General features: G+C 50.1%; 5 protein-coding genes across 5 annotated transcripts; 2 read left to right on the forward strand and 3 right to left on the reverse strand.

Annotated features, from left to right (window-relative positions):
* Nucleotides 1-407: 407 nt before the first annotated feature.
* On the forward strand, nucleotides 408-1,700 carry TGAM01_v202603 (saccharopine dehydrogenase; the record flags this gene model as incomplete). Its single annotated transcript, XM_018805047.1, has 3 exons — nucleotides 408-819; nucleotides 870-1,206; nucleotides 1,277-1,700. 3 exons carry the CDS (start codon nucleotides 408-410, stop codon nucleotides 1,698-1,700), a joined length of 1,173 nt encoding a protein of 390 aa, XP_018661771.1.
* A 400-nt stretch (nucleotides 1,701-2,100) lies between these two features.
* Nucleotides 2,101-3,435, reverse strand: TGAM01_v202604 (glutaryl-CoA dehydrogenase; the record flags this gene model as incomplete). Its single annotated transcript, XM_018805048.1, has 2 exons — nucleotides 2,101-3,155; nucleotides 3,231-3,435. The coding sequence occupies 2 exons, from the start codon at nucleotides 3,433-3,435 to the stop codon at nucleotides 2,101-2,103; spliced, it is 1,260 nt and encodes a 419-aa protein (XP_018661772.1).
* A 1,587-nt stretch (nucleotides 3,436-5,022) lies between these two features.
* TGAM01_v202605 (hypothetical protein) lies at nucleotides 5,023-6,492 on the reverse strand (the record flags this gene model as incomplete). The annotated part of the gene is made up of 5 exons (XM_024549027.1): nucleotides 5,023-5,541; nucleotides 5,599-6,108; nucleotides 6,168-6,214; nucleotides 6,275-6,371; nucleotides 6,433-6,492. 5 exons carry the CDS (start codon nucleotides 6,490-6,492, stop codon nucleotides 5,023-5,025), a joined length of 1,233 nt encoding a protein of 410 aa, XP_024406266.1.
* A 479-nt stretch (nucleotides 6,493-6,971) lies between these two features.
* On the reverse strand, nucleotides 6,972-8,611 carry TGAM01_v202606 (hypothetical protein; the record flags this gene model as incomplete). The annotated part of the gene is made up of 4 exons (XM_018805049.1): nucleotides 6,972-7,400; nucleotides 7,466-7,631; nucleotides 7,686-8,396; nucleotides 8,451-8,611. The coding sequence occupies 4 exons, from the start codon at nucleotides 8,609-8,611 to the stop codon at nucleotides 6,972-6,974; spliced, it is 1,467 nt and encodes a 488-aa protein (XP_018661773.1).
* A 3,490-nt stretch (nucleotides 8,612-12,101) lies between these two features.
* Nucleotides 12,102-15,117, forward strand: TGAM01_v202607 (1-phosphatidylinositol-4-phosphate 5-kinase; the record flags this gene model as incomplete). The annotated part of the gene is made up of 2 exons (XM_024549028.1): nucleotides 12,102-14,372; nucleotides 14,431-15,117. 2 exons carry the CDS (start codon nucleotides 12,102-12,104, stop codon nucleotides 15,115-15,117), a joined length of 2,958 nt encoding a protein of 985 aa, XP_024406267.1.
* Between the last annotated feature and the right edge of the window lie 1,085 nt (nucleotides 15,118-16,202).

Genomic DNA, 16,202 nt, shown 5'->3' on the forward strand with positions numbered 1-16,202 from the left:
TGGCGACATCGGAGAATGTCGCTCCAAATTTGGCGCGTGGTGACTCAAGAGGCTTGCTATAGAGCAGTATAATTCTGCCATTTAGCTGGAATTTTTTTTTCTTTCGCCTTGTCAATAAAATCAACAAACTTTTACTTTCTTAGATTCTTGCTTCAGCTTTGAATTCATAGACGCAATCCTATCTTGATTAACGTCTTTTTCTGTAAGTAAACAAATCTCAACATGCTGATTGATCTCTTTTCTCTTAATTCTATGCCAATTGCCCCTCCAATTTCTGCACTTATCGGCGTATCGTCATTAGTGCAGACATTCCCCTCCACCCCTCTATACCTTGCATCTTATCAACTCAACATCAATTACTTACACAAAAAAGTCTTTAGTCTAGATCAATTCTTTTCAGAAACAAAATGTCTGGATATCCCGCCCTTCTCCTGCGAGCGGAGCAAAAGCCCCTCGAGCACCGATCCTTCTCTCCCGCCGTCATCAAGTCTCTAATTGATGCCGGATACCCCGTCACCGTCGAGCGCTCCTCCACCGATCCCAACTTCAAGCGGATATTCGAGGACTCAGAATACGAAGCTGCGGGAGCCAAGCTTGTCGAATCTGGCGTGTGGCCAAATGCCCCTCAGGGAACCATCGTCCTTGGCCTCAAGGAGCTTCCCGAAGAAAACTTCCCTCTCAAGAACGACTTCATCCACTTCGCCCATTGCTACAAGGGACAAAAGGGCCATCAAGAGGTTCTCAGCCGATTCCCACGAGGCGGCTCTGTACTTTATGATCTGGAATTTCTAGTCGACGAAGTAGGAAGACGTGTTTCAGGTATGGAAATATGATCTTCTTTATCTAATATATACTCATTCTCTTTAAAGCATTTGGTTATCACGCTGGTTTCACCGGCGCTGCTCTTGGTGTCAAGACTTGGGCCTGGCAACTCGCTCACCCCGGCGAGAAGCTTCCCTCAGTCGCCACATTCACCGACGGCAGAGGCTACTACATGAACGAGGACGAGCTCGTCGAGCAGATTCGCAAGGATCTTGCAGAAGGCGAGAAGAAGCTGGGACGTAAGCCTACTGCCTTCGTCTTGGGTGCCCTCGGTCGATGCGGTACCGGTGCCTGCGACCTGTTCCTCAAGGCTGGTCTTCCTGAGGAGAACCTCACTCGCTGGGATCTCGCCGAGACCAAGGACCGTAACGGTCCTTACAAGGAGTAAGTTTTCCATTGCTCCTTTTGTTGTGCTAGCCACTACCTGATCTCTGACCTAACCATCTCTCTTTAGAATCGCTGAGCACGACATCTTCCTCAACGCCATCTACCTCTCCAAGCCCATCCCTCCCTTCGTCAACAACGACCTTCTGTCACAAGCCGGCCGCAACCTCAGCGTTGTCATCGACGTCTCATGCGATACCACCAACCCTCACAACCCCATCCCCATCTACGACATCAACACCACCTTTGACGATCCCACCGTCCCCGTCAAGATTGAGAACGACCAGAACTCAACGCCTCTCTCCGTCATCAGCATCGACCACCTTCCCTCCATGCTTCCTCGCGAGGCCAGCGAGTCATTCAGCGAGGGCCTCAAGGAGTCATTGCTCCAGCTCAAGGACCGAAGCACAGCCAGAGTTTGGGCTGATGCCGAGAAGCTGTTTAACGAAAAGGTGGCACTGCTCCCTGAGGCGCTGCGCACCAAGGAGGTTTAAAGAAGAGGAAAGAAGAAGAAAACAATTGTTAATGAAGATCATCAATGAGCATGGGATTAAAAATGTTAGGGTAATAGAAAAGGAGCACAAAATTGGGACGCTGATATACACTGAGAGAGGTATATAACGTGCGTAGAAACTTGATTCCTAAAGGGTTCATCAAAATGAATATAAGTGGCCGATTGGTTTTTTGCAGTTGAAGCTTGATTTTCCCAGGTGATTACTCCATTGCAAGCAGCTGGTTCCGTCAATGTGTGTTGATACGCTGAAATTCATATTCTCTATGGCAAGTATATTCTACACAAAAGCCTGAATTCCCGTGATTGCTCTGCCTATTATCAAACCTAAAGTCATCGTTAGCACGAGCTCGTTCACTTCAATTAGAGGAAAGAAGGGGTGGTCAAAAGGAATGGGTAAAAGGATACTCACTGTGAATATCGCTCTGTCCCTCATACGTCTGTGTCACAAACAAGTTCGCAACATGTCTTCCAATGTGATACTCGTCGCTCACGGCATTTCCTCCAAAAACCTCCTGCAGCACACGCACGTTCCGCAGCGCAGCATCGCAGTTCTGTCTCTTAACCATGCTAATCATCTCCGGCGTCACCTTGCCCTCGTCCTTGAGCCGGCCGACCTGCACCGCAGCCAGGGTGCCGTAAGCGGCGTCGGTGGCGGCATCGGCGAGCTTCTTCTGGATGAGCTGGTACTTTGCGAGAGGGTTGCCTTTGAACTGCTTGCGCTCCAGGGAGTACGTGCGAGCGCGGGCAATGGCATCCTCGAGAGCGCCCATAACGCCGAGGGAGATGCCGTATCTTGCGCTGTTGAGACAGCTGAACGGCCCCTTTAGGCCTTCTACTTCGGGAAACATGTTTGCTTCTGGGACGGGAACGTCGTCCATCTGGATCATGCCCGTGATGGAGGCCCGAAGACCATTCTTATCCTTGATGGCGGGCGTCTCCAGCGTGCCGGGAGGACAATCCTTGCGCTCAACCAAGAAGCCCCTAATCTTGCCCGTCTCTTGCAGCTTGGCCCACACCAGCAGCACGTCGGCAATGGGGCTGTTAGTGATCCAGGTCTTGGCGCCGCTCAGAGACAAGTAGCCCTTCTTCGTCGGGTGCGGCTTCGCGACGCTCTCCATGCTGCCCGGGTCGCTGCCATGGTTTGGCTCCGTCAGGCCGAATGCGCCAATGAGCCTTCCCCTGGCCATCTCTGGGAGGAATCTCTCCTTCTGCTCTTCGCTGCCGAACTCGTAGATGCCGCCCATAACGAGGGACGACTGGACGGACATGCCCGATCGGTAGCCGCTGTCGACTCGCTCGACTGCTCTTGTGATCAGACCGCCGGCTACTGAGGATACGCCAGCGCATCCGTAGCCCTTGATACCGGAGCCCAGAAGGCCTAGCTCGCCCATCTCTTCGAGGATCTTGGGGTCGTAGTGTTCGTCTCGGTAAGCCTCTAGAGTAAGGAAGCAAAGAAGTTAGCAGGCAAATCCCATCGTACATGATGAGGATATTCAATTCAAGTTCATACGTAGGACCCTGGGCTGTAGCCGCTCCTGGCAGTATCTCTCTGCCGTCTCTGCAATGGCCAGCTCTTCTTCGGTAAAGAGGTTCTTCGCATTCAGAGGATCCTGCCAGTCGAACGCGGGGCCGGCACCGGTAGCATAGCTTCTCGCAGCAATTGGCCTCGCCGACGCCGCATTGCGGGCAAACGCCCTAAAGGATTGTCGCAGCATATTCAAGGAGATTCAAAAGAATAACAGACTTGGTATCAAAAGCGAGAGAAAGAGTGTTGCGACAGCGTTATCGTACGGTCTTATGGCCTCCAGCTCGGCACACTATCGGCAGCGGAGCTTCCCCAGACTTGGGCCTCGGAGCTACTAGGGCGAGCACTAATCCGATGAAACCCGCGCCGAATCAGAGACACGCTCCACACTGGCATCTCCACCGCCAGCAGCCGCTGCACATGATGCGGCGCCTGGATTTAATCCTCCGTAGGATGCCTTAGTAGGGGCTAGCATGGCGGTATAAGCAGGCTAAAAATGGAATATAACGGGAGAAATCGTACCTAATAGCTCCAACCCGATCTCGGGGTTCAGGGGATGCGCCTTGTCGATGACAGAATATGGGGTAGATGTATGTAAAATATATGCAACTCATCACCAGTATCATGAACAATAGACAGTTGGATAGTCCGTTGAGGCTGGCAAGATTAAGAAAAAAACTATATATTCTATCGATATAGGTCTAAAGCTCTACTTTGCAACAGCACCGCAGTGTAGCGATGTGGTTATCCTGACGAAGATATGGCCGCGTCGCTTTCATCATCTGACCTGTCCTTGAATACATGTAGCTGCCAACTTTGAGACAAATGAGGCTGCCTCTCATTCCCCTACAGGAGTGCATTGTCCAGGGCTCCCAATATCAGAAGGACTGTGCCGTTCTAATGAACCTCGAGCCCTTCGCCTCCTTTCTCTTCCGTCTTGAAATTTGGGCGTCACAAGCTCTGCAGAAGTCGAGTTGCGAGAGCGCCTTGGAGACTCCCACGGCCGTCTGCGGCGGAAGCGAACCGCGATGCGTTCACGAAAAGTTGGCGGCGTGATGGGCTGAGATCGAGAAACACGTCTGCTGTAATAGTGGTGCCAGCTCCCCAGCCGAGGCGAATCAATCTTTGATTCCGCGTTAGCTTGCTTATATATAACAACGGGGCTTAAAGAAACCGCAATAGCCATTTACCCCGGGCTGTTTTGAACCTCGACTGAAGTCTGGACAAGATGTCATGCACTGATGCACAAGGGCGGTTGAGTCATCTTGGGTGCTAATTGGCCACAGCTGAGAAGCTTGTATAGAAGTCGATCGCGGTAGTCCTCTGTCTCCCGAGAAGAGCTTGCCTGGCTGTGCTGTGTCGGCGGCGTCAGGTCCTCCAGTCGAAAAGACTCGGTCAGATGAAGGAAAGATTGGAGAGGTTGATGTCGCTGGCGATGTGCAAACATCGGTCGAGTTTTCAATCATTTTAGAGGACAAGATGAGGGTTTGCCGGCTTGAACGCTAGGTAGTTGGACGAGGTAGTAATAGCTACTCTGTAATAATGAAAGTCCTCAGCAACACGGTCATATACGGCGATTGTAGTAGAAATGCTTCCTATCTCGAGAGGCAGTGTCTTTCAAATTTTGGAAAAGGGCAGGAGTACGCAAACTCACGTGAGGCGGCTGCTCGCCGGGAGCTCATACCTTCAATGTTCTCTCAACTGCCACTTATATACCCCAAACATTGAACTCCCGTTGGCAGCTTCCAAATATTGTCTAAAACCAGGCTGGTACCAATCATGCCATTAACAAAAGACGCCCATGCCAGTCGGCATATAGCTGCGCCGCGTCTTGTCTTTGTATGGAGTCGGGCGCATATTGAACCACTAATTTCATTGCAGATATGACTTGCAGCGAGACATTAAATGGCAAAGAGGGCTGGCTCAGGAGGAGGTTGGAATCTTCGAGGATGGCTGTCGATAGAGCAACTTGCCTCTCAAAGCTATCAGATTGTTGTGCCGATACAAGCTCTCGTAAGTTTACGAGAAGACGAATTATCTGCTCAGAACCAGCAATTTGGCTTGAGGAAGCAGATGCGGATTCCGCGCTGTGATTGCCGCTCAAGCTTTTGCTGATCGTTTCTGCATTGCCTGTTTTGGTGTCCTCATCATCTTCTTCCATCAATGTTGAACCGAGTAAAAGAAGCGTATCAATAACACGGTCGAATTCGGTTTTACCACGACATAGAAAGGGTATCTCCATCCACTCTCGAGTCCCGAGGAGTGATGTCCTGCGAGTAGATAGCGCAATGTACGACTGTATTACCATAAGCTTCTCGTCTATAGACTCAGGGTTTCGAGATGTTGAACATACCATGAAAAAGCGCAGCTGCCAAAATATTTCAAAGAATGGCGATACCTGGCAGCCTTGGAGCCCAACTTGCTCCAAGAGGCTGAGGACACCATGAGCATAGGGAAGCCAAGAGTCCGTACCAAGAGGTGCCATCATCTCAAATTCCAATAGCGCCATAGACATGAGAAGAAGGTTTAAGATAGACGCTGAATGCTGGTGCTTCTGCCACGGAACAAGCTGATGAAATTGAGCCTGGTGGCACTCTAAGCCGCTTGAATAATACCGGTAGGCCACCGCTCTTAACGACACATCATTGCTTGGAAGGGCTGAAAAAGCTGCCATCATGGCTTGAAATGGAAGCAGCATAATAGACTGAAAATCTACCGACAGCGACAGCTGAGGTATCAACATGAGCCACGGGTGAGGTGTCCAGGCACATGTATGGTACGACGCAATCTCAAGTGCCATACGCGACACCACGTTGTGTACACTGCTGCTGATACTGGCCGAAATGCCTATGTGATCCGCTTGCTAAGCCATATACATGTAAGCGCAAAGTCCTGAATCAAAGGGTCTGACCAAATGCCTACTTGATGCCATTGATCACGGCGAGCAAGTTCCTGCTGAGTCTGCGATCCTGTAGAGATTTCAGTAAATTTCTACAGCACGAGCTTGAAAAGCTGACGAAAAAACTTACCATTTACACTATGGATAAAAATAAGACCTTGCGTAGTTCCAAGACATGGCTGTTTAAGCCGTATGCACTGGGAACAGTGCGGTTGCTTATTATCACACTGGAATCCAGTTAGATAGCATTCTCCAATTTTTCTGCATCAATTGTTGCGTCCTACTTACTTTTATCTTTCTGCGTTTGCATGTCTTGCACCCATGGACTCTCTGAGAACCCAGTCTCATTGCGCCTTATGTTATAGTCATATGTCTGTTCGGTGAGGTGTGGTTGTGAGATATAGGTGGGAAGAGTTGTAATCCACCGTCGAGCGGCCATGAAATCGAATTCCAGAGGATGAGTAAGCAGTCTAAATACACGTAAGAGCAATGCTCTTTTACAGAAAGTATACTCTCGCATTGTGCACACATTGCTATTACATCTAATTTGAACAAGTATAGTGCATAATTCGCTTACCTTTACTTACGCTTGAATGGATAATTATAGCTATCATTCTTATTGCCAGTCAATTGTGTTGATTCATTATACAATGCCTAACCTTCTTGCCCCCTTTGCACAGTTCAATCTCAAGCCTGTAAATACATGTAGATACCTAGGCCTGGACGCCGCACATGTTCATCTTTTGCTTGCAACTATAATTAGATTAAACAGAGTTCGGCAATATTTGATTGTCATAAGCAGCAAGATCAACTGCTCCCTTCGCTCTTCAGTTGTTCAAATCACTTCTCGCCCGAATCTTCTCCCCCTGAAAATACACCCATAGAGGCAACGGGATTCCTATTGCGATGCTCAGTCCGCCAAGAAACGAATATGTTCCCCCCAGTCCCATGGCATCAATCATTTGTGGGGCGAAAAGGGGTATTGCGAATGCGAGGAGCGAGCGAGCGAGCGCGGCAGCTGCCAGAGCAGCCGCAGAGTATTTGAAGGCGTCGATGAAATAGAGCTGCAGCGGCAAAAGAATGGACATCATGCCAAATCCGAAGATGGACGAACCGATGATAGGAAGCATCCAGTGCTGGTGCGTCTGTGCTGTCCAGCCGAACCAGAAGAGTCCGATGGGGACGGCAATGGAGCCGAGAAGCATTCCCGGCATTCGAAATTCCGGCTTGGGGATCTCGTCATTCTTCTTGGTCAACTATTCTCAGAGGCTCGTTTCAGTTTCACGTCAAATGAATAGAGAAATCGCTCAGGCAGACTCACATTGTGGTAAACTGTGTTCCCTACCCATCCACCTAAAGCCGTGGCACATAATTCACCTAGTCCTCCTCCTATGTACGTCAAGCCAGTTGGGCCAGGCTGGAATCCATATATGTTGCCAAATATCGTTGGAAAAGTTGTGAAAAACATGTTCAGAAAGCCATAAACACTATATATGAAGTTAGCCGGGTGAGGTGATCGGAAATACAGGGTGTGATCCTACAGTGCTCCATAGAAACTCATGATGAGGCAAATAGGGCTTCTTATGAGGAGTAACAAAGGGCGTAGAGCTGCTTCTCTAGCTTTAGGACTCATCAGCGAAGCGGAAATGCCCTTTCTTTCGTCAACCATTTCCCCCTCCGTTTCTTTCTTCCAGAACCTTAGCAGTCCTTTTCCCTGTGAGCCATGATTTGATTGAATGAGTGCATGATCCGTCTCGGGGAGAAAGAACACGCAGAGGATCAATGCAGCAGCACCAAGAGCGGCCGTCAAGACGAAGCCATAGCGAACCCCGACTGTCTGAGTCAAATATCCTCCCATGATTGGTCCAGTCGGAGGCCCAATGAGCAAGCCCAGACCATATATAGCACTAGCCGGAGCTCGTTCTTGCAGGATGAAAAGATCAGCTATAACCGCTCCGGCAATCGATATTGGCGTCGATGCTCCAATTCCAGCCAAGAATCGAAAAGCGATCAGTTGTCCCGTCGACCTAGCAAAGATGCAGGCAATACTAAACGCGGTAAATATGACGCTCGAGATGTTCATCACCCACCTCCGTCCCATAATTTCAGACAAGGGGGCAAAGACGAGCGGTCCAAGTGCCCAAGCCAGAAGATATATGGTCAGAGTCAGAGCCAAAACTGTGTCGGACTTGATGTCGTATTTCTTGGCGATTTCTGGTAAACCGGGTGCCATGATGGAGCTTGCAAGAGGCCTAAACGAACTTGAGAAAGATGAACCAAATTTCATGCAACGCCAGAGAGCTTACGAGATGAATGCTTGAAAGGAGATTAGCCCTATTGTTTGATATTTCTTGGAGTTGGCCCAATTTATGGGATTTTTGTCCGAGTTGCTCCATATTTGATCAGGATCACTGGTATCTGAGTTCAATACCGATGAAGTCGCGTTGGTAGATTTCTCCAAGTCCATGATGGTGATGAGCTAGCGGTTCTCGAGTCCGTCCAACGGGAGAGCCATGGTCATAGATGGATGTCGAGTATTTATAAACATGGTGAAGGTGAATGATGGAGGTCTACAAGATAGTAGTACGAAAATGCCCTTGAACCCTCGGGACTCTAACGATATCCAGAAGAAGAATATGTGATCCAGTAGCGCATGCAGGTCTATTTGATGTCGACTTTGTAGATATGCTGGCTAAAGCTCCTTGAGCTCGGCAGTCTAGCCTCTTTAGGATGATATCACGGATGCTAGCAGTTCAGAACGGAAGAGTTACAAAGCACAAGCAGCTTTAATGTTGTCTTGATAGTTTTTACGTTGAGCTGACTCGCTCTTCAATTGATTAAGTACATATGAGTGTCCAACGAAGCTACTTGGCTGTAATTGACTGTGATTCGTCTAGTATCAAGCTCATCAAAAGCAGGAAATGGCGCATCTTATAGGGTAAGTAGTAGGACGTCCTATGAGAGCTGGTAGCATGATCTGGCATATCCACATCTTAATGTATATAGGAAAAAAATAGCTGAAAAGGAAAAAAGGGCTACAGTTTAGGATAATCGTAGTGTAAACACCGAAATCAGCATGCATATCATACGTGAATGTTATCTCGGTAATTCGAGGCTCAATGGTGCAGCTCAAAACCTCATCAATTTTTACAAGAAATGTACCAAATACGTCTATGCTTACAATCATGAGATCTTTCTTACTATCATGTGCAATCGTTAGTTGGATACCAACTGCAGTTTTTTTCGCAATGAACTGCCCGGCTAACTCGGCGAAAAAGATTTGCCTACTTACGAACTTGAGGTCATCTTGCGGCCTCTTGGACGCTCTGCAGACTTGTAAGCGATCGACACGAGTGATTACATACTCGTATGACGTGGATTCAGACCTGTGTGTCTCATGTTCAGACCTCATGCCTAACCAGTATTACTTGAAGAATGCCGAAGGCATCACGAAAAACAAATTGGCGATACAAATTCACAAATAGGCCTTGAAAAATATTACAAGTATGTAGTTTCTGTGCCAATAAGCGGCCGCCAATGTTGCCAGAGTGACCCAATTCGGCCCCCTGGAATACTACTAGTACTTACTATACATAATACGAGTATTGTACAAGGGCTGGCAGCTTTACTTTTAGAAGCACATGCGACATGGGCATGGGGGTGACAGGCACTCCACAGCCTAAAGAAGAAGCTTCAAATTCTCTCATGCTTCTTGCTCTTCTTCTTCTGCTGGACAAAGAAGGGGAAGCAGGTTCCACCAGCTCTTCTAGAAAAGAAGGGACTTGCGGAAGACGACGGAGATATTCATCGGTCAGGGTTCGTCCTGATCGCAGGTAGAAATGAGAGAGAGCCCGCTTCACTGGAGACGAAATTCAGGGATGGCAAGGTCGAAGTCTGAGGGGGGTTCGGGGCTGAGCGGCCCTGGTCGTCGCGAACGCTGGCCAGGACAGGACATTACCAGCCGTTATGCGCTGGGCCGGCGGAAACTTACCGGCATGGCTTAATGAAAGAGGGGAGGCAGTGCTGACAGGGCCGGAATTACTGGCTGGACGGGTGCGATCAAATCGTATTCGATCCTTTTTTTTTCACCAGTGCCAAGCAGAGCCGGGGCTCAGGGGAAGCCGAGAGTGTGCGATCTGCTAATAATTACGAAGCAGTAGTAGGTACATGTGCTCCATACTGCACTCTGCTGGTGGTCGCGTGTAGAGCTTGTACCCGATAATAACATGCAGGATTTCGGGACGCTGGAGTGCGCGAAACATGCATAAAGGGAGCTGGGGGGCCTTTGCCGCGGATTTAATAGGCCAAGAGACTGATTACATGTCAAGTACGGATACTTTGGTGCTATTAATACAGCCACGGTTGGCATGTTGTGACAGGATCGGTGCACAGATACGGAGTAGCAGCTGTCTTAAGTCCATGTGATGCTCCGCTTCACCCAGCCTTCGATTTTCCTCTCTCTTCACGCCTTGCCTTGCTTTTTGTCTTTTCGCCTTCTTTTTCACCGGCAGCCATATTGTCTGTGATCTGACTAAGCTCGTCTGTTTCACTCGCGCGATAGTCCAGAATGCAAACTGTCGTGCTAGTGCCAGGAATTGTCAAAAAGTTGTTCGCCCCCCCTGTTTGGTTTCGCTAGTGGAACGGTTTGATGTCATGACTTGTGTTGCTGCTGGACCCATCGTGGAAATGCCCAGCGCCGAGGGCAGCCTGAGTCTCCATGTATCCTGTAAATCATTTCTGCGAGTCAATGGTGGAAAAGGGCTTGGTCTGGCCTGGGGTACCTGTACCAGCATCCGCAGGGTCGCCCACCCTGCGGATGCTGGTACAGGTACCCCAGGCCAGACACAGAATGCTCTGACGTGAAAGACGGGATCATTTGCCTTTGGCACAGCTGTTGCTACAATTGTTGAAGCATTGCTTTGTGGCATGGACTGATTCCATCGAGTGCTTTGCTTTGCCTCCATGGCTGCTTTTATAGACTGGACACAGCACTATCACATGTAGGTGCCTGCATGTCAGCGCATCCTGCGGGCTGCCGTGGCACGCAAACCGAGCGACCACGATGGCCCAGCGTGCATTTGCACTGCCTCTCGTAGCGGCAGATCAACCTCAATCCGTTCAGCTGGCCTAGGTGCAAGATCACGCCCTATGACGAGCGCCCATCAAATTCCAGGTTCCATGGATCTCTCAATCAGTGCATGTGTGTCTGCTCACCCACTGGCGGCCGCCCACTGGAGCAGCTGCAGGGCTCCCTTAGCGGACCCAGCTCCCCAAAGCAGGATTTTACAGCGCGCGGTACTTAGATGTAGCTGTGCTGTGCTTTGCTATGCTGTGCTGTCAAGTGCTGTCTGACCCAGTGCCATTAATCAGGCTGGCTCCATCAAATGCCAAGAGGCGTCCTCTCCAGGCCTCGTCTCCCCTTGTGGCCCATCCATTTTCCGCTGATAGCCCCCTGGGCCACCATCATTAGCGCTGGCCCGGAGCGAACGACAAACCCGCCACTGGGTACTAGCCAGGCGCCTCGTTCCAGTTTTGCTCGAGGTTGGAGCCCGACAGCCCGCTGCCAGTGCTCGAATGTCGTTGAGAGAAGCAACGAGACTTCATCTACGCTCTGTTTTCTTCTGCTTTGTTTTTCTGCGCGGGAGCGGCTGCACGAACTGCATCCAACCCATCCCTGTTTCTCTTCCCCTTCCAGGCGCTGTTCCTCGCTGTAACCCCCCCCAAGCCAATTCGTCATCCCAGCGGGCTGCGGAGTGGGTCGGCGCGCCAGTCTTTCCCTCTGGTTAGCTGTTCTGTCGTCTCTGCCCAATCTCCTGCACCATTGATCCAATCCAATCCAACCCGCAGACGCAGCAGATCTCCATCCCCATCAAATCCCTTCCCATCGATCCAAGAAGCATCGCTCAATTGGTAGCATTTAGCAGCTGTCCGCCGCTCGCGTCCGCCGTCGCAGCGAAATGCCCTCGTTCCTGACCCAAGACAACCCGACAGTCTTTTCCAACGGCTCCTTCATCAGTCTTGAGCACGGCCACGAGCACGACCACGACCAGTACGGCCACAGCTTTGCCGCTGCAAAGGGCCTGGCGAATGAGGCATCCATAACCGACGCCCGGTCCTACGCCGTCCATGAGCGCTTCGACGAGAGCTCGACTCTGTCCACGCGCGACTCGGACGTTTCGGACTCGCCCATGCCCTTGAACGAACTCGACCAGTGCTGGCGAGACGACGGCAGCGCCAACGGAACACGACCGACGAGCATGAGCTCTCTCTCCAACGGCAAGAGTCTGGCTGGGGGCTATGAAGCACAAGAGTATGGCGACGCCAGCCACGCGCTGGCCAATGGAACCGCCTTTTCTCTCCCCCATCGCACCGTGCCACAGGAACACCTCTATGCAGGTGCCGCGGCCGATCTGGCCCGTAAGCCAGCCGCGTTAACGTCGTCCAGCAATCAGAGGGCATCGACGAGGAGCGTCCAAGACGATGTCTTGACCACCGTGACCCGGCCAACACCGCCCCCCACAGATGCCGAGTCACACAGCCCGCCTCAGCCTTGGACGCCGTCGCCGATGGCTTCTGACCTCGCCCTGCCGCAGCATACTACCAACGGCACTCCCCATCGCTTTTCATCTCCCGCATCCTACCAGCCTGCCGGCTCCAGCTCGGCACCCTCTTTGTCTGCTCATCTACAGCCCGGGCCCAGCATGGGCGTCAAGCAGAGACACACCCTCGAGGTGCCCAAGCCTGCGCCGGGAAGAACGTCAAAGGACGGCCTCGACACCGCTCAAGCCAGCGGTCGCTTTTCACCAACAATCGCCAGCCCTCCAGCACCAGGCCGTGCAGCTTCTTTCAACTTGGCTCGACGAACGACGCGGTCTATGCAGTCGGATGCTCCTCGCGACGAGATTGTACCTGACGAAGACGCCATGCGATGGGCCGAGATGTATCGACAGAAGCGAGCTAGCAAACGGAGACGGAAGGAAGAGGAGGACGATGACCGAGTGTTGGTTGGCACCAAGGTTGACGAGACCCATGCCAACTGGGTAACGGCCTACAACATGTTGACGGGCATCCGTGTATCTGTCTCGAGGACGAATGCAAAGTTGGACCGCGAGTTGACCGATGCGGACTTTAATGTTAAGCAAAAGTCTACGTTCGACATGTATGTCAATTCTCTCCCCAACCTTTCAATCTTTCATGATCATTCATGCTTGACCCCAACCCCCCTAAAGCCTTCTGATGATGCTAATATTCTCCCTCTCAACAGTACCGGTAACGAACTTGTCCCTTCGGCCAAGTACGACTTCAAGTTTAAAGACTATGCCCCTTGGGTCTTCCGCCACCTGCGAAATGCTTTCCGTCTGGACCCTGCTGATTATCTCATGTCCCTGACGGGCAAATATATACTCTCGGAGCTGGGCTCCCCGGGTAAGAGCGGCAGCTTTTTTTACTTTTCTAGAGATTACAAGTACATCATCAAGACCATTCACCACGCCGAGCATAAGTTTCTACGCAAGATCCTCAGAGAATACTATAAGCACGTCACCGAGAATCCCAACACTCTACTCTCCCAGTTTTACGGCCTTCACCGGGTCAAGATGCCTTATGGAAAGAAAATCCACTTCGTCGTCATGAACAATTTATTCCCCCCACACCGAGACGTGCACACCACCTTTGATCTTAAAGGTTCGACTATTGGCCGAGACTACAGAGAGGAGGACTTGGCAAAGAATCCACGCGCGACCCTCAAGGACCTGAACTGGCTTCGACGGAAACAGAACTTGGAGCTAGGTATGCAGAAGAAGAAGCTGTTCCTTGAGCAGCTCCAACGAGACGTGGCCCTCCTCAAGAAACTCCACATCATGGACTACTCGTTGCTGGTTGGCATCCACGACCTTTCCCGCGGAAACGATGAAAATCTTCGTGGAAAGACGCTGCAAGTATTCAACCCAGGTGGCGAGAAGAGCCCTGAAGACGACCTTCAGGCTTCTCTTCTTCGAACCCCATCGAAGCTGGAAAATTATCGTAAAGCCAAGGAGCTACGTCAAATGGTCCAGAAGGAACGCCCAGTACCCATGGGCCAAGCCAATGACCAGATGCCTGATGAGGCGGCAGAGGATCGTCGAGGGCTCCTTTTCAACCAGGATGATGGTGGTTTCAGAGCCACCCACGAAGACAATGAGCCAGCAGAGGAGATTTACTATCTTGGTGTTATTGATTGTCTCACTCACGTAAGTCCCGAAGCCGTAGATGTCATTATGCACGGAAACCCTGCTAACTCATGGATAGTACGGAATGATCAAGAAGATTGAGCATTTCTGGAAAGGTCTCTCAAACGACAAGAGCAAAATTTCAGCTCTGCCACCTGACCAATACGGTGATCGCTTCTACCATTTCATCCAAGGCAACACCATGTCCGCCGAGGAAGCAAAGCGGGAACGTGCACGCAGAGACCAAGAACTTGTGCTTCAGGCACAGAAACAGGAAAGGTCGAGGCAGAGCACTATTCCTCCCATGCCGATGCACGAGCCGCCTGCTCCTCCTGTCGGAATCCAGCCCAATGGGCGAGCGTCGTTGAAGGGATCACCCGAGGGGCACATCCCAGAGCGAATCTTGAAAACCAGTGCGACGGCGCCAGGCGCAAGAGATTCACAGCACGAGGCTATTCTACCCGTGGTAGAAGAAGCCGGAGAAAGCAGCAAAGACGAAACGGAACGATGGGTTCATTCGACATCTTGGAATGACACGCCAGAGCCGAGCCGGGCGCCTCCACCAACACCACCTGCCCACGAACAAACTTTCCTTAAGCCCGATAGCTCTGACAGTGGTTATGGTGACAACAGCAATGGAACTGTGAGCAGAGACAATTCGCTCAAAGTAGCCCGACCGGTTAGCCGAGGAAGTATAAACAAGGTTTTACCACCACTCCCCAAGAAGGAGAATGCCCAAGAAGGTGGAATTAGAATGGTCATGTAGACGGACTACAACAACAAGCCTCTATCCTTGCGCTGGTGGATCGAAAATTGATTGGTATTACGACAAAGCACGGCATGGCGCATAAAATCAGCGATGTTAACTATACACAAACGGGTTCAAACTTTGACAACCTTTATTTTTTTTTCTCTGATGATTCCGCATGAAGGACAAGGAAACGGTCGGGCGGAATTGTTGGGCTCTATGATTTTTAAACACTGTTTTGCAACATAATCAGCACTTCGCGTTTCTTTTCCTTTCCATTTTCTTTTTTGTTCTTACATTTTCCAATTCTCATTCGAGAGCACGCGTGTTTTTGATTGATTGTTTTCCTTTGGCCGCACTTTCCTGTTCATCTGGTTGGGCTCGTTTCTTTTCTTTTTCTCTCTTTTTCATTTGTCTTCAGAGGAAAAATCATATTCACTCTCTTCTCCTCCCGACCTGCCCCCTTTTCTCCTTTTTCTTCTCTTTTTCTTTTTCTTTTTCTACTTTTTGGTCTGTCGCATGCGTGACATGGGAGAACGGAGACGAAACAGAGATAGGCGTGGAGTACAAAGCATTTGTTGTTGTAGGTTATAAAGAAGGAGAGAAAAAAACAAAAGTCGAGAGAGAAAGCGAAAGGCAGATGGGGAAACTACTTTTTTTTTTGTCCGCGCCGGGTTGTTGTGCAAAGTGTGCTAATATTGAACTTTTTTCTTTTTTATTACAAGACGTGGATGATACCATTGACCGCATTCTCAACATACATACAGACAGACAGACAGCTATTTAACCTTTTTTTTTTCTTAAGTAGATTCGGTTGTTCATTTACCTGCATCTTCATGCTTTTGAGGGTCTCCTTTGTTCTTTTTTTTCTTTTTTTTTCTTTATCGGTGATATCAAAATGTGTGTCAATTATCGTGAATATCTGGGAGAGGAAGAAGGGATAGAGAATAAAATTGCTTTAAACTTTGAGACGAAAACGTAGATTTGTTGCTTGCCTTGATAGAGATTGTTATGAAGATGTCTGATATCGCATAGCTTGGGCGGATGGTTTAGTGGTATAATTTTCCCTTAGCATCTTGTAACCTCTGAGTTGCGAAATCGCA

Source organism: Trichoderma gamsii, assembly GCF_001481775.2.
Source record: "Trichoderma gamsii strain T6085 chromosome Unknown Scaffold_6.2, whole genome shotgun sequence".
NCBI classification, from domain to species: Eukaryota; Fungi; Ascomycota; class Sordariomycetes; order Hypocreales; family Hypocreaceae; genus Trichoderma; species Trichoderma gamsii.